The sequence below is a fragment of the Sander vitreus genome, chromosome 11 (assembly GCF_031162955.1).
Source record: "Sander vitreus isolate 19-12246 chromosome 11, sanVit1, whole genome shotgun sequence".
Lineage (NCBI taxonomy): Eukaryota > Metazoa > Chordata > Actinopteri > Perciformes > Percidae > Sander > Sander vitreus.
The window spans coordinates 30,213,635-30,233,675 of NC_135865.1; the positions used below are offsets into that span (position 1 = coordinate 30,213,635).

Consider the following 20,041-nt stretch of genomic DNA (forward strand, 5'->3'; position numbering starts at 1 on the left):
TGTATTTAAACATCCAAATGGATGGTGTTAAGTTTAGTTAAACCTTCAAAGTAAACAAAGATATTGCCTGTGCCCAGATATCTCATTACATACAAATTGTGTCGAGTTTACTTTTCTCCATGGCCTTGGCAGGGTGAACAGCTCAGTCTTATCGTACAGCTGCTACATCTCTCGTCATCTATGGAGGCACAAAAGTTGAAGTATTCCTCTGCCTGGAGAGGTTATGAGGTTATGTTGGTCACTGGCCTGAATGAGACCTGGGTACCACTGTCTCAATTTACATCATTCATGAACTGGAAATTCCTCCAGATTCATCAGCAAACCAACATGTACGTCTCTATGAACATGTTTTAAAAAATCCTTTCATCAGCCATCTTCTGGTGATGTTCAGCATAGAAATTTCATTAATAATAAAACCTTCTTTTTTTTGTGGCTAGGTTGGGTCAGTGGGTAGAGCAGGCGCACATATACTTGGAGGTTTATGCATTGACGCAGAGGTCCAGGGTTTGAATCATGTGACGATTTCCTGCATGTCTTCTCTCTCTCTCTCTCTCTCTCTCTCTCTCTCTCTCTCTCTCCCCCTCTTACCTAGCTGTCCTGTCAAATAAATAAAGGCGGAAAAGCCCCCAAAAAAATTCTTTAAAAAAAAAACTTGTTGCCCAAGTTCTATGTGAGAATTGTGATGACTCAGAACCTGCTTCCTTGTCCCTGTGTACTGTACAGCCAATAGAGAAGTCAGCTGGAAAAGTCAGCTATAAACTATAGAAATAAAATGATCAATAATCCATTTTATTTTGTGTTACAAACAGCTGGTCGAAATGGCAGAGGATTAGACGAAGCCTCAACGACCCTTCGAAAGCACAATAACGTTATATGGTGAAGCGAGACTGAAGAATAAAGTGTTAGAACAAAACCATGAATCAGAGAAATAAAACGTGTTTTCGCCGTTTCATCACTAGAAATGTAACTGTTGCAAGCATTTTAATATCACTAGCGTTATCCACATTCATATTTAGACAAAACAAATGATATATTTAGCTACAAAAAGCCTGGAAGTCGGAAGTTATACCGGAAGTACAAAGAGACGTTGTTATGGAGAGCAGACCGGCTCGTTGCAAGTTTCAACTCGTCCCGTCATGAAGATTTGGTCTGAAATGGGCTTAAAACCTAGTTCAGACCGGCGAGAGTATAGTGATTGTCTGGGTCCGCTGACACAGGTAAGAGTGGTCGTGCAGTTTTTTATTTTTTTATTGTTATTATATTTTTGAACATACAGAACAGACAAACACAATTGAACAAGAACAACAACCCTCTCCCCCCCACCCTCTGCGGTCTCGAGGAAACAAAAAAACAAAAACAGGAATCAGGAATCATACCTTGCCTAGTCGCTCTCCTCTAATTCTTGTATGCTGAGGTCATTAGGTCTGATATTTGTGCTGCTGCACCTTTCCATAGGTCTATAGTCGATGACTTGGCTTTGTTAATCCTTGCTGTAGAGAGCTCAAGCATAACTATGTCCAGAAAATACACCAACCACTGTTTTATACACCAGCCAGTGCTGAGCTATCATTTTCTTGGTAGCGTTTGAGCCAGCTAGCCAAACTTTCTTCTGTCTCCCAAGTAGGTGTAATTTAGAGTCATCATTACGTAACAAAACAATCGGGTCAGTAGGAATTCGACATCCTGTCACATCACGTATTATTGATGTTGTTTTATTCCAGAACTCATGAACCTGTTCACACTCCCAGACCATGTGCAGGAAAAAATCTTTTTGTTTGTTCAGGTTGGCAGAACGTGCAATAGGTAGTAGGAATGGCTTTAGAGACATATCTCTTCTGAGGAGTCCAATATGTGTTGTGGTTGTGAATTTATAATAACTGTGCCATTAATGTGCAAAGCACTTTGTGGGAAAAGCGAGTGTTTTGCTGAAGATTCAAGGATTCTTCTGGAAATGCCAATCATTCCCTCCCAAGAGCCTCCCATATAAGAGACATGTGGCGTGTTGAAATCCCAGCTGCAACCCTGCTCACTGAGGTACCTCTGCAAGGTTTTCTCCATCCCAAGCTCCTTGCAAACTCCAACAAAGTTAGTTCATAATCAGATCTGAGCTGTTTTGCAGGGCCTCGGCGAAGAAGCACCTGTGAGCATTTATGCAGCTGGGACGTGTCCACAGACTCAGTGATCTCCATTTGTACAGCTCCCGAAACTCATGCAGCTTAACATGATGGCCCACCTCTTGCTCTCTGCCTGTGAACCCTATCTTGTCATGTGAACCAGGAATGTACTCTTCTCACTAAAGAGGTAAAGGTGGAGAAGCATTGGAAGCAGTCAGAGGTAAGTACTGTTCTCCCAAGTAAGTAGCACAGGTTTGTACTTGTGGTTGGATATTCATGTTTGTCACCAGGTATGTTTTCACTGTATATCGTATTGCTTTGTATTGTTAAAGCCAATTTGTAATGCCCTTTTTGTAATCCTGTTTGGGAGAGAAGCTGCTGAGAGAGATAGAGAGATGGCAGGCTTTTCTGATTAATAACGAGGTCCTGTTTGTTCGTGCTTGTCACCAGAGAGAATAGATGGATATCATCATTAAGAGATCCTGTGTCACGGTGTGGTTAATAAAATAAACACAACGCAGAAGTCCACATGTTAAACACACATTGTTCATTGCATCCAGACACCGTCATAGACCACTGACCTTAACTTTTACACCCTGTTAAATATTGGTTCAATATCAAGTCTTTACCTGCATCATTACATGAACGGTCAATCATGGCTAAGACCACTCCCCTTTCTAAGGTATATAAGTGACTTTCTTTTCCCTCCAAACCAAACCAGACAGAAAAAAGATTATTGATGTGAGTATAATGGAGGTTTTCACATTGTATTGTTATCATTATCACTAAAAGATTTGCCTGAAAGTTTGATATATTTTGTTTATGCTAGATTGCAGAGTTTATTCCTGTTGAGTAAAGATAAAATTAAGTGCAGATTGTGGATGCATTAATGATGTAAATCAGGTGAAGTTTAACCTAATTTGTTATTATTGAGTGTTTAATGCTATTCAGATCTGTGACATTTTCTTTCAGTGACAGTCATCAGCTTGTTCTCCTCTGTGTCAGCCAATCACCATCTCAGCAAAGGTATTTATATTTCAATTTATTATCACAATTTCATCTATTTTTACTTTTAATAATAACTAATCCTATCTTTATTGTGAGGACATTTTTGGGGGGATGGAATGAGTCCCGAGAATCGGCCCAGTGGGGGTGGTATTACATTCACTTTACCACATCGTTGTGACAAACAAAGAGAGCAGAGCCAGAAGGTAAAGCTCTCAATCTACTGGGTCTGTTTCCTTTCCCTACCCTCACCTATGGTCATAAAGGCTGGGTCATGACTGAAAGAACGAGATCAGAGGTACAAGTGACCGAAATGGGTTTCCTCAGGAAGGGTGGCTGGCGTCTCCCTTAGAGATAGGGTGAGAAGCTCAGTCATCCATGAGGAACTCAGAGTAGAACCGCTACTCCTTGGTGTCTGGTATCGATGCCTTCTGGACACCTCCCTAGGGAGGTGTTCCAGGCAAGTCCAGCTGGGAGGAGGCCTCGGGGAAGACCCAGGACTAGGTGGAGGGATTATATCTACAACCTGGCCTGGGAAGGCCTCGGGATCCCCCAGCTGGTTAATGTGGCTCGGGAAAGGGAAGATTGTGGTCCCCTGCTGGAGCTGCTGCCCCTGCGACCCGACCCCGGATAAGCGGATGCCGATGCAATCTATCAAATATAAACCATATATATATATATATATATATATATATATATATATATATATATATATATATATATATATATATATCATATAATACACTTATAACTAGCAGGATACTTTACTTTGATAAATGGCTCATTAATGATCAATTTCAGTCATTCATTGTCTGACATTATTTCTTTGTCTGCAGTTTGTTGACTTTGTTTAACGTCTTTCCACAGATGGCATCAGTCTTTCCATTTGCCTTGTTGCTCTGTTTGTCCAGCGGACTGTTGACTGCATATGTAAGTACACTCTTAAGAAATGAATCACTAAAATAACAGAAAAAGATCTGGCAACTCATTAACCAGATTTTGTCCCGTCATTAAAAACAATTATTTGGTGTTTAGCTACAGTATAAATACATTTTCTGTTATTATAACAGAGTTTAATAAACAGTTTTCAATCTTCTCTTTTGAGTAAATGTCGGCCCTGTTCAGCAGATGTTATTGCACATATAGATACAAATGCTCGTATGATGATACTAATTACTCATGTTTTTTTAAATTCCTGGTTGTGCTGTTTGCAGCACATCAAAGTCAACTGCAAATAGTTCATTGTTAAAAATGCTGCTGATAAGTCTCAGTTTTCTATTTTCATCAATAATAGTTGCACTTCATAAATGTGCATTAAAAATTGTGAGCTGCTAAAACCTGTGCAACAGGGACCGTATTTGTATAAAAATCTAAAGCTGCTCTTAACTGCCTGAGTTAGATGGTGATTAACACTAAACAGTAGAAAATCAGTCCTGTCTCTCCAACCATTAATGCTATTGGCTGTTAAAGTCTTGTATAACGTATAATAAATTGACAATTTTGTGATCATAGTGTTGTGAAAATAAAACCTGCTGCCCAGGTCAGAACAGTATTGACTTGTTGGGTTGCTCTGATTGTAGTCTTGCATTGCCTGCTCTATCTCAACAGCGCTGCGGAGGAACTATGCCGTAAATGATCAGTTGACCGATATAGACTAGTCTGAATGTTTTTGACGTGTTTGTTCATACAGGGTGCAGCTTCCTGTCCTCCTGGTTGGACTCAGTTCGGCTCTCGCTGTTTTGCTTTCTACATCCAGACAAAGACCTGGAGTGATGCAGAGGTACAGCAGTTCCATCTATCATAACACATGTATACTAAATACCAATGTACTTTAATACTTTACTGCAGTAAAACTACTAATACCACATAATTAGAAAAAAGATCATACATGCCCATGACATGAACACCCGTTAATACCAATGATACTTACATACTTTTTCTTAAGTAACATTTTTTAATGCGGGACTTTTACTGTAACAGAGTATTTTTTACAGTGTGGTATTAGCACTTTTACTGCAGTAAAGGATCTGAATACTTTTTTCCACACCATTGATTAAAACTATTAAAATGTACCCTGTGACTGTAAAACTGTTAATAATGTGATTATGTTTTGATTTTTCTTGACATTTTAAACTGATGATATTGTCTCCATTAGACCTTCTGCCAGATCGCTGGTGGGAATCTGGCTTCCATCCAATCAGCTGAGGAACATGCATTCCTCAAAGACTTCATTAACCAAGTGACCGGTACACAGAGAACGTCCTGGATCGGAGGCTTTGACGCAGTGAAGGTAAGACTTTTATCATCACACAGGAAGTGATGTCGCTCATCTCTCAGCATGTTCTTATGAACCACTCGTACATATAGCTGTGAAAAGTAAATCACTGTAATCTATATGTATTTCACATATTTATTACTGTCAGCAGCACATTGACTGCTGCTGTATGAGAGCGTGAAGAGCCTCGTAAGGAGGAGGTCAGGGGGATGTTTGGCTCCTAAAACCCAGGAATTTCAAGCCGGGTAGCAGAGTTCACGTCCTGAAGAAGTTAAGAAGAAAACAAAAGACTTTCACCCAGGAAACAGGTGTTCATGTCCTGGAGTGTTTTAATCCAACCACGTTTTTTTTTCCAATCTTAACTAGTCGTTTTGGTGTCTAAACATACAGTGGTGTGAAAAAGTGTTTGCCCCCCTTCCTCATTTCCTGTTCCTTTGCATGTTTGTCACACTTAAGTGTTTCGGAACATCAAACCAATTTAAACAAAAGTCAAGGACAACACAAGTAAACACAAAATGCAATTTGTAAATGAAGGTGTTAATTATTAAAGGTGAAAAAAAAATCCAAACCATCATGGCCCTGTGTGAAAAAGTGATTGCCCCCCTAAACCTAATAACTGGTTGGGCCACCCTTAGCAGCAACAACTGCAACCAAGCGTTTGCGATAACGTGCAATGAGGCTTTTACAGCGTCCTGGAGGAATTTTTGGCCCACTCATCTTTGCAGAATTGTCCTAATTCAGTTACATTAGAGGGTTTTCGAGCATGAACGGCCTTTTTAAGGTCATACCACAACATCTCAATAGGATTCAGGTCAGGACTTTGGCTAGGCCACTCCAAAGTCTTCATTTTGTTTTTCTTCAGCCATTCGGTGGTGGACTTGCTGGTGTGTTTAGGATCATTGTCCTGCTGCAGAACCCAAGTTCGTTTCAGCTTGAGTACACGAACAGATGGTCGGACATTCTCCTTCAGGATCTCTTGGTAGACAGCAGAATTCATAGTTCCTTTTATCACGGCAAGTCTTCCAGGTCCTGAAGCAGCAAAACAGCCCCAGACCATCACACTACCACCACCATATTTTACAGTTGGTATAATGTTCTTTTTATGAAATGCAGTGTTCCTTCTACGCCAGATATACTTGGACACACACCTTCCAAAGAGTTCCACTTTTGTCTCATCGGTCCACAGAATGTTGTCCCAAAAGTCTTGGGGATCATCAAGATGTGTTCTGGAGAAATTGAGACGAGCTTTGATGTTCTTTTTGCTCAGCAGTGGTTTTCTCCTTGGAACTCTGCCATGCAGGCCATTTTTTGCCCAGTCTTTTCCTGATGGTGGAGGCATGAGCGCTGACCTTAACTGAGGCAAGTGAGGCCTGCAGTTCTTTGGACGTTGTTGTGGGGTCTTTTGTGACCTCTTGGATGAGTCGTCGCTGCGCTCTTGGGGTAATTTTGGGCGGCCGGCCACTCCTGGGAAGGTTCACCACTGTTCCATGTCTTCGCCATTTGTGGATAATGGCTCTCACTGTGGTTCGCTGGATTCCCAAAGCTTTGGAAATGGCTTTATAACCCTTTCCAGACTGATAGATCTCAATTACTTTCTTTCTCAATTGTTCCTGAATTTCTTTGGGACTCGGCATGATGTGTAGCTTTTAAGGATCTTCTGGTGGACCTTACTGTGTCAAGCAGCTCCTATTTAAGTGATGCCTTGATTGTGAACAGGTGTGGCAATAATCAGGCCTGGGTGTGGCTAGAGAAATTGAACTCAGGTGTGGACAACCACAGTTATAGTATGTTTTAACAAGGGGGGGCAATCACTTTTTTTCACACAGGGCCATGATGGTTTGGATTTTTTTTCTCCTTTAATAATAAACACTTTCATTTACAAATTGCATTTTGTGTTTACTTGTGTTGTCCTTGACTTTTGTTTAAATTGGTTTGATGTTCCGAAACACTTAAGTGTGACAAAACATGCAAAGGAACAGGAAATGAGGAAGGGGGGCAAACACTTTTTCACACCACTGTAACTGTCGTCGCTGCATGACGCACAGTACCCGGCTCACTGTCACCTTTTCTCAGCTAAATTTAACTGTCATGTGATCGGCAGGCGGTGCATACGTTTTCATCTTACAAACCCCGTTCCTGAGAATGCATTGAGTCTCATGAGTTGTTGTAGAAAATAAGAAGTCTTTTGGACGCAATGAGTATTACAACAACAAGAACTCTTGATTTCACTTTGACTTTAAACCAATCTTTCTCCTCCAGGAGGGTACGTGGATGTGGACTGATGGATCCAAATTCAACTACAAAAGCTGGAATGCGGGAGAGCCTAACAACTGTTGTGGAGGGGAGAACTGTCTTACAATGAACTGGGTTGCAGGTAAAAAAAACATTTAAAACATCTTGTCGTATGTTGCACTTTTAAATATACAAGTTAAATGTAATCAGTTAATTGGTTGTAAGCTCTCTCTACAGCAAACTGGAACGACTGGGTTTGTACCAACCAGGCTGCTTTCGTGTGCTCCAAGAACAGCGTGTAACTCTAACACGCCATCATGATGCCTCTACAGCTCATCTATAATCTCTATCATTGATTCACTTTCAGTTTGTTCAGCAGACAGAAACAGCTCTCTGCTGACAGATGACTCACTTTCACTTGTTGATTATCTGAAGAGTTAGGGAACAGTTCACATTTGGGTTTAAAGTTAGACAGAAACTGGCTCACTGAGCTGGACAAAAACAAATCAGTAATTGGACTTTTAATCTACAGTAAATAACACAAAATGAAATACAGAAAACATTTGAATACTCGCACATCTTTTCCATTTTAGTTTACTGAATATTATCTGTTATAAACAGCGCCCACTCATCTGATAAAATATTAACACACTAATTACATTTCTCTCTGAGAGTTATTGTTCAGATCAATACAACTCTCATGTGTGAACACTAAATATGAAGTTCCCTCGAGCAGACGTTAGCTTAGCTTAGCACAAAGACTGGAAACAGCTAGCCTGACTCCGTCCAAAGGTAAACCTACCAGACATGAGTGGTGATGATCTTTTTATCCAAAATGTCCAGATAGAAAATAAAAGTGTATATTTTGTCGGACCTTTCTGTGATAGAAGAGCAGAATGAAACTGTAATAACACGTCATAATAACTATTAATTATTCATATAGTCCACTGGTTTAATGAACTGGTTACTTTTTATTCTTAAAACTGATGTGTTGTGTTGTTTATTCATCTGATTTCCTTTATTATATAATCAACTAAGCATTCAAAAATAAAAGACATATTGTCACAAAAAACGTGTCTGGTCCTGTTGTTGTTTTCTAAAAGGAACAAATCATTAATATCTACCCTGGGGACTTCAACTCACAACCTTTGGGTCTAAAGAGCTGATCTCAGTGAGGTATTGGTCAGGTGATGAGACAGGTGGCTTCATGACATCAAATAGACAATGTGCAGGACTGCTCCAAAATGTTGATGTTGAAATACTGTCACTAATTTCACTTTGGTATGTCATTTATTTTATTAAGTTGACCCAAGTCAATGGAACTGCAAAGCAAATGCAGGATTTATTTATATATATATATTCATTTTTTATGTTGGAACCCTTCTTTTTTGAATGAAATGTATTCTATATTTCCAGTACTGGAACACATTTTTATCCTCAGCCATATAGTATCAACTCTCAGACAGCTTGAGGCAATCAAAGGTATCAGAATAGCATCAAACTTTACTGAACGGCTGTGGCTGGAAATGGCAAAAGAAGACATTGTGCACATGAAAACCATGCAAAGGAACTACATTAATATTATTCAACATATGGCCTAGCCTCTTACAGAACATATTCACATCTAACTCCCAATGTAATCATGAACATTTTCACAGTTAACTGTAATTTAATGAAACATTATTTTCCCAGTAACTGTAACAGATTACATTTACCTTTATTAACTCCGTTACATGTAACTAGTTACTCCCCAACAGTGTTTAAAAGCCAACAGACAAGACGGTGATGTGTTAGCTCAGGGTGTCCAGCAGAGGGCAGACATGTTGTTTTATAGATCCAGCTGCTGAACCTCTGGATCTGATGATGTTTCTTACTCTCAGTCAAGGGTGTAGGTTTGGTTTCAACATTGATGGGGGGGGGACATTATACCTGGGGGGTCTGGGGGTCGTCCCTCATAAAATATTGTCCGTCAAACTCTTCATTTCCTGCATTCAGGTGAACTTTGATGTATGGTGCAAATGTCTTTATTAATGTAAAGGAAATTATTATTCTCCTTTATTGATCAAAACTTTCTTCATATTCAAAACATCACACGTGTTTCAGGATGTGTTTTTTTTTTTTAGGAATTATGTCCATCTCAACAGCTAATCTGTTAGAGAATGAGACCTTGTTAAAGCCAGAAGCTCCAAAGTTTAAATCTACATAAATCTATCTTTATTTTTTACTTCATGTTCTTTAACTCCCCGATGCTGCAAAGTAGACACAGTTATTGTTTTATGTACATGTTTTGAGCCCCCTCAACGGTTATTTTTTACCTCTTTTAGGGAGTGGGTTCTTTCATATTTTTTGAGGGAGACAAATCTACATATTCTAAACATTGGGGGGGACATACCCCTGCTTCCCCCTGAAATCTACACCTATGTTCTCAGTGGATCAACTCTGTCACATGGCCCACAGCTGGAGACCTCTGATGATCAATAAAACATTATCATCATTATTTATTCATCTTTGTCACACACAGAAACACTTTAAAGGTAAATCTCAGACTGAACCGATGGCGTGACGATGCTCCGAAAACAAGATTATTGTTTTGTGGCTGTCTTTGTATTTTTGTCATTTTGAGTTTGAGGTTATTTTGTGTCTCTTTGCTGTTGTGTTGTGTCTTCATGATTGTTTCTGTCTCTTTGAGCTCTTTTTTGTGTCTTAAGATTAATATGGCTGCACAATACATCGTTTTTTTTATATCGTCATTGCGATATCAACTTGCATATAGAGATAGATAGATGTTTATTGTCATTGTACTATGAAAATCTGTTCAGAAGGACTTCATCAGTGTGCATAAAAATGTAATAAATAGAACAAAGTAAGTCAATACAACACAGACAAAGGAAACTAGAAAAAAATAACCTCAAACTCAAAATGACAAAAATACAAAGACAGCCACAAAACAATAATCTTGTTTTCGGAGCATCGTCACGCCATCGGTTCAGTCTGAGATTTACCTTTAAAGTGTTTCTGTGTGTGACAAAGATGAATAAATAATGATGATAATGTTTTATTGATCATCAGAGGTCTCCAGCTGTGGGCCATGTGACAGAGTTGATCCACTGAGAACATAGGTGTAGATTTCAGGGGGAAGCAGGGGTATGTCCCCCCCAATGTTTAGAATATGTAGATTTGTCTCCCTCAAAAAATATGAAAGAACCCACTCCCTAAAAGAGGTAAAAAATAACCGTTGAGGGGGCTCAAAACATGTACATAAAACAATAACTGTTTCTACTTTGCAGCATCGGAGAGTTAAAGAACAGAAAGTAAAAAATAAAGATAGATTTATGTAGATTTAAACTTTGGAGCTTCTGGCTTTAACAAGGTCTCATTCTCTAACAGATTAGCTGTTGAGATGGACATGATTCCTCAAAAATAACATCCTGAAACACGTGTGATGTTTTGAATATGAAGAAAGTTTTGATCAATAAAGGAGAATAATAATTTCCTTTACATTAATAAAGACATTTGCACCATACATCAAAGTTCACCTGAATGCAGGAAATGAAGAGTTTGACGGACAATATTTTATGAGGGACGACCCCCAGACCCCCCAGGTATAATGTCCCCCCCCCATCAATGTTGAAACCAAACCTACACCCTTGACTGAGAGTCAGAAACATCATCAGATCCAGAGGTTCAGCAGCTGGATCTATAAAACAACATGTCTGCCCTCTGCTGGACACCCTGAGCTAACACATCACCGTCTGTTTGTTGGCTTTTAAACACTGTTGGGGAGTAACTAAGTTACATGTAACGGAGTTAATAAAGGTAAATGTAATCTGTTACAGTTACTGGGGAAAATAATGTTTCATTAAATTACAGTTAACTGTGAAAATGTTCATGATTACATTGGGAGTTAAATGTGAATATGTTCTGTAAGAGGCTAGGCCATATGTTGAATAATATTAATGTAGTTCCTTTGCATGGTTTTCATGTGCACAATGTCTTCTTTTGCCATTTCCAGCCACAGCCGTTCAGTAAAGTTAGATGCTATTCTGATACCTTTGATTGCCTCAAGCTGTCTGAGAGTTGATACTATATGGCTGAGGATAAAAATGTGTTCCAGTACTGGAAATATAGAATACATTTCATTCAAAAATGAAGGGTTCCAACATAACTTACCTTAAACAAATGAATATATATATATAAATAAATCCTGCATTTGCTTTGCAGTTCCATTGACCTGGGTCGACTTCATAAAATAAATAACAGACAAAAGTGAAATTAGTGACAGTATTTCAACATCAACATTTTGGAGCAGTCCTGCACATTGTCTATTTGATGTCATGAAGCCACCTGTCTCATCACCTGGCCAATACCTCACTGAGATCAGCTCTTTAGACCCAAAGGTTGTGAGTTTAAGTCCCCAGGGTAGATATTAATGATTTGTTCCTTTTAGAAAACAACAACAGGACCAGACACGGTTTTTGTGACAATATGTCTTTTATTTTTGAATGCTTAGTTGATTATATAATAAAGGAAATCAGATGAATAAAGAACACAACACATCAGTTTTAAGAATAAAAAGTAACCAGTTCATTAAACCAGTGGACTATATGAATAATTAATAGTTATTATGACGTGTTATTACAGTTTCATTCTCCTCTTGTATCACAGAAAGGTCCGACAAAATATACACTTTTATTTTCTATCTGGACATTTTGGATAAAAAAGATCATCACCACTCATGTCTGGTAGGTTTACCTTTGGACGGAGTCAGGCTAGCTGTTTCCAGTCTTTGTGCTAAGCTAAGCTAACGTCTGCTCGAGGGAACTTCATATTTAGTGTTCACACATGAGAGTTGTATTGATCTGAACAATAACTCTCAGAGAGAAATGTAATTAGTGTGTTAATATTTTATCAGATGAGTGGGCGCTGTTTATAACAGATAATATTCAGTAAACTAAAATGGAAAAGATGTGCCAGTATTCAAATGTTTTCTGTATTTCATTTTGTGTTATTTACTGTAGATTAAAAGTCCAATTACTGATTTGTTTTTGTCCAGCTCAGTGAGCCAGTTTCTGTCTAACTTTAAACCCAAATGTGAACTGTTCCCTAACTCTTCAGAGAATAAACAAGTGAAAGTGAGTCATCTGTCAGCAGAGAGCTGTCTCTGTCTGCTGAACAAACTGAAAGTGAATCAATGATAGAGATTATAGATGGGCTGTAGAGGCATCATGATGGCGTGTTAGAGTTACACGCTGTTCTTGGAGCACACGAAAGCAGCCTGGTTGGTACAAACCCAGTCGTTCCAGTTTGCTGTAGAGAGAGTTTACAACCAATGTAACCGATTACATTTAACTTGTATATTTAAAAGTGCAACATACGACAAGATGTTTTAAATGTTTTTTTTACCTCCAACCCAGTTCATTGTAAGACAGTTCTCCCCTCCACAACAGTTGTTAGGCTCTCCCGCATTCCAGCTTTTGTAGTTGAATTTGGATCCATCAGTCCACATCCACGTACCCTCCTGGAGGAGAAAGATTGGTTTAAAGTCAAAGTGAAATCAAGAGTTCTTGTTGTTGTAATACTCATTGCGTCCAAAAGACTTCTTATTTTCTACAATAACTCATGAGACTCAACGCATTCTCAGGAACGGGTTTGTAAGATGAAAACGTATGCACCGCCTGCCGATCACATGACAGTTAAATTTAGCTGAGAAAAGGTGACAGTGAGCCGGGTACTGTGCGTCATGCAGCGACGACAGTTACAGTGGTGTGAAAAAGTGTTTGCCCCCCTTCCTCATTTCCTGTTCCTTTGCATGTTTTGTCACACTTAAGTGTTTCGGAACATCAAACCAATTTAAACAAAAGTCAAGGACAACACAAGTAAACACAAAATGCAATTTGTAAATGAAAGTGTTTATTATTAAAGGAGAAAAAAAATCCAAACCATCATGGCCCTGTGTGAAAAAAGTGATTGCCCCCCTTGTTAAAACATACTATAACTGTGGTTGTCCACACCTGAGTTCAATTTCTCTAGCCACACCCAGGCCTGATTATTGCCACACCTGTTCACAATCAAGGCATCACTTAAATAGGAGCTGCTTGACACAGTAAGGTCCACCAGAAGATCCTTAAAAGCTACACATCATGCCGAGTCCCAAAGAAATTCAGGAACAATTGAGAAAGAAAGTAATTGAGATCTATCAGTCTGGAAAGGGTTATAAAGCCATTTCCAAAGCTTTGGGAATCCAGCGAACCACAGTGAGAGCCATTATCCACAAATGGCGAAGACATGGAACAGTGGTGAACCTTCCCAGGAGTGGCCGGCCGCCCAAAATTACCCCAAGAGCGCAGCGACGACTCATCCAAGAGGTCACAAAAGACCCCACAACAACGTCCAAAGAACTGCAGGCCTCACTTGCCTCAGTTAAGGTCAGCGTTCATGCCTCCACCATCAGGAAAAGACTGGGCAAAAATGGCCTGCATGGCAGAGTTCCAAGGAGAAAACCACTGCTGAGCAAAAAGAACATCAAAGCTCGTCTCAATTTCTCCAGAACACATCTTGATGATCCCCAAGACTTTTGGGACAACATTCTGTGGACCGATGAGACAAAAGTGGAACTCTTTGGAAGGTGTGTGTCCAAGTATATCTGGCGTAGAAGGAACACTGCATTTCATAAAAAGAACATTATACCAACTGTAAAATATGGTGGTGGTAGTGTGATGGTCTGGGGCTGTTTTGCTGCTTCAGGACCTGGAAGACTTGCCGTGATAAAAGGAACTATGAATTCTGCTGTCTACCAAGAGATCCTGAAGGAGAATGTCCGACCATCTGTTCGTGTACTCAAGCTGAAACGAACTTGGGTTCTGCAGCAGGACAATGATCCTAAACACACCAGCAAGTCCACCACCGAATGGCTGAAGAAAAAACAAAATGAAGACTTTGGAGTGGCCTAGCCAAAGTCCTGACCTGAATCCTATTGAGATGTTGTGGTATGACCTTAAAAAAGGCCGTTCATGCTCGAAAACCCTCTAATGTAACTGAATTAGGACAATTCTGCAAAGATGAGTGGGCCAAAAATTCCTCCAGGACGCTGTAAAAGCCTCATTGCACGTTATCGCAAACGCTTGGTTGCAGTTGTTGCTGCTAAGGGTGGCCCAACCAGTTATTAGGTTTAGGGGGGCAATCACTTTTTCACACAGGGCCATGATGGTTTGGATTTTTTTTCACCTTTAATAATTAACACCTTCATTTACAAATTGCATTTTGTGTTTACTTGTGTTGTCCTTGACTTTTGTTTAAATTGGTTTGATGTTCCGAAACACTTAAGTGTGACAAACATGCAAAGGAACAGGAAATGAGGAAGGGGGCAAACACTTTTTCACACCACTGTATGTTTAGACACCAAAACGACTAGTTAAGATTGGAAAAAAAAAACCGTGGTTGGATTAAAACACTCCAGTACATGAACACCTGTTTCCTGGGTGAAAGTCTTTTGTTTTTATTCTTAACTTCTTCAGGACATGAACTCTGCTACCCGGCTTGAAATTCCTGGGTTTTAGGAGCCAAACATCCCCCTGACCTCCTCCTTACGAGGCTCTTCACGCTCTCATACAGCAGCAGTCAATGTGCTGCTGACAGTAATAAATATGTGAAATACATATAGATTACAGTGATTTACTTTTCACAGCTATATGTACGAGTGGTTCATAAGAACATGCTGAGAGATGAGCGACATCACTTCCTGTGTGATGATAAAAGTCTTACCTTCACTGCGTCAAAGCCTCCGATCCAGGACGTTCTCTGTGTACCGGTCACTTGGTTAATGAAGTCTTTGAGGAATGCATGTTCCTCAGCTGATTGGATGGAAGCCAGATTCCCACCAGCGATCTGGCAGAAGGTCTAATGGAGACAATATCATCAGTTTAAAATGTCAAGAAAATCAAAACATAATCACATTATTAACAGTTTTACAGTCACAGGGTACATTTTAATAGTTTTAATCAATGGTGTGGAAAAAGTATTCAGATCCTTTACTGCAGTAAAAGTGCTAATACCACACTGTAAAAATACTCTGTTACAGTAAAAGTCCCGCATTAAAAATGTTACTTAAGAAAAAGTATGTAAGTATCATTGGTATTAACGGGTGTTCATGTCATGGGCATGTATGATCTTTTTTCTAATTATGTGGTATTAGTAGTTTTACTGCAGTAAAGTATTAGAGTACATTGGTATTTAGTATACATGTGTTATGATAGATTGAACTACTGTACCTCTGCATCGATCCAGGTCTTTGTCTGGATGTAGAAAGCAAAACAGCGAGAGCCGAACTGAGTCCAACCAGGAGGACAGGAAGCTGCACCCTGTATGAACAAACAAGCCAAAAACAATCAGACTACTCTATATCGGTCAACTGTTCATTTACGGCATAGTTCCTCCGCAGCGCTGTTGAGATAGAGCAGGCAATGCAAGACTACAATCAGAGCAACCCAACAAGTCAATACTGTTCTGACCTGGGCAGCAGGTTTTATTTTCACAACACTATGATCACAAAATTGTCAATTTATTATACGTTATACAAGACTTTAACAGCCAATAGCATTAATGGTTGGAGAGACAGGACTGATTTTCTACTGTTTAGTGTTAATCACCATCTAACTCAGGCAGTTAAGAGCAGCTTTAGATTTTTATACAAATACGGTCCCTGTTGCACAGGTTTTAGCAGCTCACAATTTTTAATGCACATTTATGAAGTGCAACTATTATTGATGAAAATAGAAAACTGAGACTTATCAGCAGCATTTTTAACAATGAACTATTTGCAGTTGACTTTGATGTGCTGCAAACAGCACAACCAGGAATTTAAAAAAACATGAGTAATTAGTATGATCATACGAGCATTTGTATCTATTTGTGCAATAACATCTGCTGAACAGGGCCGACATTTACTCAAAAGAGAAGATTCAAAACTGTTTATTAAAATCTGTTATAATAACAGAAAATGTATTTATACTGTAGCTAAACACCAAATAAGTGTTTTTAATGACGGGACAAAATCTGGTTAATGAGTTGCCAGATCTTTTTCTGTTATTTTAGTGATTCATTTCTTAAGAGTGTACTTACATATGCAGTCAACAGTCCGCTGGACAAACAGAGCAACAAGGCAAATGGAAAGACTGATGCCATCTGTGGAAAGACGTTAAACAAAGTCAACAAACTGCAGACAAAGAAATAATGTCAGACAATGAATGACTGAAATTGATCATTAATGAGCCATTTATCAAAGTAAAGTATCCTGCTAGTTATAAGTGTATTATATATATATATATATATATATATGTATATATATATATATATATATATATGATATATATATATATGGTTTATATTTGATAGATTGCATCGGCATCCGCTTATCCGGGGTCGGGTCGCAGGGGCAGCAGCTCCAGCAGGGGACCACAATCTTCCCTTTCCCGAGCCACATTAACCAGCTGGGGGATCCCGAGGCCTTCCCAGGCCAGGTTGTAGATATAATCCCTCCACCTAGTCCTGGGTCGTCCCCGAGGCCTCCTCCCAGCTGGACTTGCCTGGAACACCTCCCTAGGGAGGTGTCCAGAAGGCATCGATACCAGACACCAAGGAGTAGCGGTTCTACTCTGAGTTCCTCATGGATGACTGAGCTTCTCACCCTATCTCTAAGGGAGACGCCAGCCACCTTCCTGAGGAAACCCATTTCGGTCACTTGTACCTCTGATCTCGTTCTTTCAGTCATGACCCAGCCTTTATGACCATAGGTGAGGGTAGGAAAGGAAACAGACCGGTAGATTGAGAGCTTTACCTTCTGGCTCTGCTCTCTTTGTTTGTCACAACGATGTGGTAAAGTGAATGTAATACCACCCCCACTGGGCCGATTCTCGGGACTCATTCCATCCCCCCAAAATGTCCTCACAATAAAGATAGGATTAGTTATTATTAAAAGTAAAAATAGATGAAATTGTGATAATAAATTGAAATATAAATACCTTTGCTGAGGTGGTGATTGGCTGACACAGAGGAGAACAAGCTGATGACTGTCACTGAAAGAAAATGTCACAGATCTGAATAGCATTAAACACTCAATAATAAAAAATTAGGTCAAACTTCACCTGATGTACATCATTAATGCATCCACAATCTGTACTAAATTTTATATTTACTCAACAGGAATAAACTCTGCAATCTAGCATAAAGAATATATCAAACTTTCAGGCAAATCTTTTAGTGATAATGATAACAATACAATGTGAAAACCTCCATTATACTCACATCAATAATCTTTGTTCTGTCTGGTTTGGTTTGGAGGGAAAAGACAGTCACAGGCCCTTATATACCTTAGAGGGGAGTGGTCTTAGTCATGATTGTAGGTACAGACTTGATATTGAACCAATATTTAACAGGGTGTGAAAGTCATGGTCAGTGGTCTATGACGGTGTCTGGATGCAATGAACAATGTCTGTGTAATCGGTGGACTTCTGCATTGTGTTTATTTTATTAACCACACCGTGACACACGATCTCTTAATGATGATATACATTCTCTCTGGTGACAAACACAAATAAACATGACCTCGTTATTGATCAGAACAGCCTGCTCAAGCTTCTCTCCCAAATGGGATTACAAAAAGGGCATTAACAATTGGCTTTAACAATATAAAGCAATACAATTTACAGTGAAAACATACCTGGTGACAAACATGAATATCCGACCACAAGTACAAACCTGTGCTACTTACCTGGGAGAACAGTACTTACCTCTGACCGCTTCCAACGCTTCTCCACCTTTACCTCTTTAGTGAGAAGAGTACATTCCTGGTTCACATGACAAGATAGGGTTCACAGGCAGAGAGCAAGAGGTGGGCCATCATGTTAAGCTGCATGAGTTTGGGAGCTGTACAAATGGAGATCACTGAGTCTGTGGACACGTCCAGCTGCATAAATGCTCACAGGTGCTTCTTCGCCGAGGCCCTGCAAAACAGCTCAGATCTGATTGCGGAACTAACTTTGTTGGAGTTTGCAAGGAGCTTGGGATGGAGAAAACCTTGCAGAGGTACCTCAGTGAGCAGGGTTGCAGCTGGGATTTCAACACGCCACATGTCTCTTATATGGGAGGCTCTTGGGAGGGAATGATTGGCATTTCCAGAAGAATCCTTGAATCTTCAGCAAAACACTCGCTTTTCCCACAAAGTGCTTTGCACATTAATGGCACAGTTATTATAAATTCACAACCACAACACATATTGGACTCCTCAGAAGAGATATGTCTCTAAAGCCATTCCTACTACCTATTGCACGTTCTGCCAACCTGAACAAACAAAAAGATTTTTCCTGCACATGGTCTGGGAGTGTGAACAGGTTCATGAGTTCTGGAATAAAACAACATCAATAATACGTGATGTGACAGGATGTCGAATTCCTACTGACCCGATTGTTTTGTTACGTAATGATGACTCTAAATTACACCTACTTGGGAGACAGAAGAAAGTTTGGCTAGCTGGCTCAAACGCTACCAAGAAAATGATAGCTCAGCACTGGCTGGTGTATAAAACAGTGGTTGGTGTATTTTCTGGACATAGTTATGCTTGAGCTCTCTACAGCAAGGATTAACAAAGCCAAGTCATCGACTATAGACCTATGGAAAGGTGCAGCAGCACAAATATCAGACCTAATGACCTCAGCATACAAGAATTAGAGGAGAGCAACTAGGCAAGGTGTGATTCCTGATTCCTGTTTTTGTTTTTTGTTTCCTCGAGACCGCAGAGGGTGGGGGGGGGGGAGAGGGTTGTTGTTCTTGTTCAATTGTGTTTGTCTGTTCTGTATGTTCAAAAATATAATAACAATAAAAAAAATTTTAAAAAACTGCACGACCACTCTTACCTGTGTCAGCGGACCCAGACAATCACTATACTCTCGCCGGTCTGAACTAGGTTTTAAGCCCATTTCAGACCAAATCTTCATGACGGGACGAGTTGAAACTTGCAACTTCTTGCAACGAGCCGGTCTGCTCTCCATAACAACGTCTCTTTGTACTTCCGGTATAACTTCCGACTTCCAGGCTTTTTGTAGCTAAATATATCATTTGTTTTGTCTAAATATGAATGTGGATAACGCTAGTGATATTAAAATGCTTGCTACAGTTGCATTTCTAGTGATGAAACGGCGAAATCATGTTTTATTTCTCTGATTCATGGCTTTGTTCTAACGCCGCTGGGCGCTCCCTCTCTTCAGTCTCGCTTCACCATATAACGTTACCGTGCTTTCGAAGGGTCGTTGAGGCTTCGTCTAATCCTCTGCCATTTCGACCAGCTGTTTGTAACACAAAATAAAATGGATTATGGATAATTTTATTTCTATAGTTTATAGCTGACTTTACCAGCTGACTTCTC

The 20,041-nt window shown here is 39.7% G+C and overlaps 2 protein-coding genes across 5 annotated transcripts in view; one reads left to right on the forward strand and one right to left on the reverse strand.

Annotated features, from left to right (window-relative positions):
- LOC144525674 (galactose-specific lectin nattectin-like) overlaps positions 1-8,698 on the forward strand; it is a 62,226-nt gene extending 53,528 nt beyond the window's left edge. Inside the window, exons 1-7 of one of the 3 annotated variants that reach the window (XM_078262706.1) lie at positions 2,818-2,855; positions 3,087-3,140; positions 3,987-4,049; positions 4,810-4,899; positions 5,275-5,409; positions 7,654-7,768; positions 7,852-8,698. In XM_078262706.1, coding sequence (XP_078118832.1) covers positions 3,987-4,049; positions 4,810-4,899; positions 5,275-5,409; positions 7,654-7,768; positions 7,852-7,928 — 480 coding nt within the window. In that variant the 5' untranslated portion in view covers positions 2,818-2,855; positions 3,087-3,140 and the 3' untranslated portion in view covers positions 7,929-8,698. Of the gene's footprint in view, positions 1-2,817; positions 2,856-3,086; positions 3,141-3,986; positions 4,050-4,809; positions 4,900-5,274; positions 5,410-7,653; positions 7,769-7,851 lie in introns of those variants that run through there. The other 2 variants (XM_078262708.1, XM_078262707.1) reach the window with 2 other exon arrangements.
- Positions 8,699-12,097: 3,399 nt separating this feature from the next.
- Positions 12,098-17,981, reverse strand: LOC144525681 (galactose-specific lectin nattectin-like). 2 transcript variants are annotated; one of them, XM_078262725.1, is made up of 7 exons: positions 17,926-17,981; positions 17,643-17,696; positions 16,744-16,806; positions 15,894-15,983; positions 15,388-15,522; positions 13,030-13,144; positions 12,098-12,933 (listed from the first exon to the last, which is right to left on the reverse strand). In XM_078262725.1, exons 3-7 carry the CDS (start codon positions 16,804-16,806, stop codon positions 12,869-12,871), a joined length of 468 nt encoding a protein of 155 aa, XP_078118851.1. In that variant the 5' UTR covers positions 17,643-17,696; positions 17,926-17,981; the 3' UTR covers positions 12,098-12,868. The 2 variants fall into 2 exon arrangements, with proteins under 2 accessions (XP_078118851.1, XP_078118852.1); XM_078262726.1 differs by having other exon boundaries at positions 17,643-17,717; positions 17,926-17,957.
- Between the last annotated feature and the right edge of the window lie 2,060 nt (positions 17,982-20,041).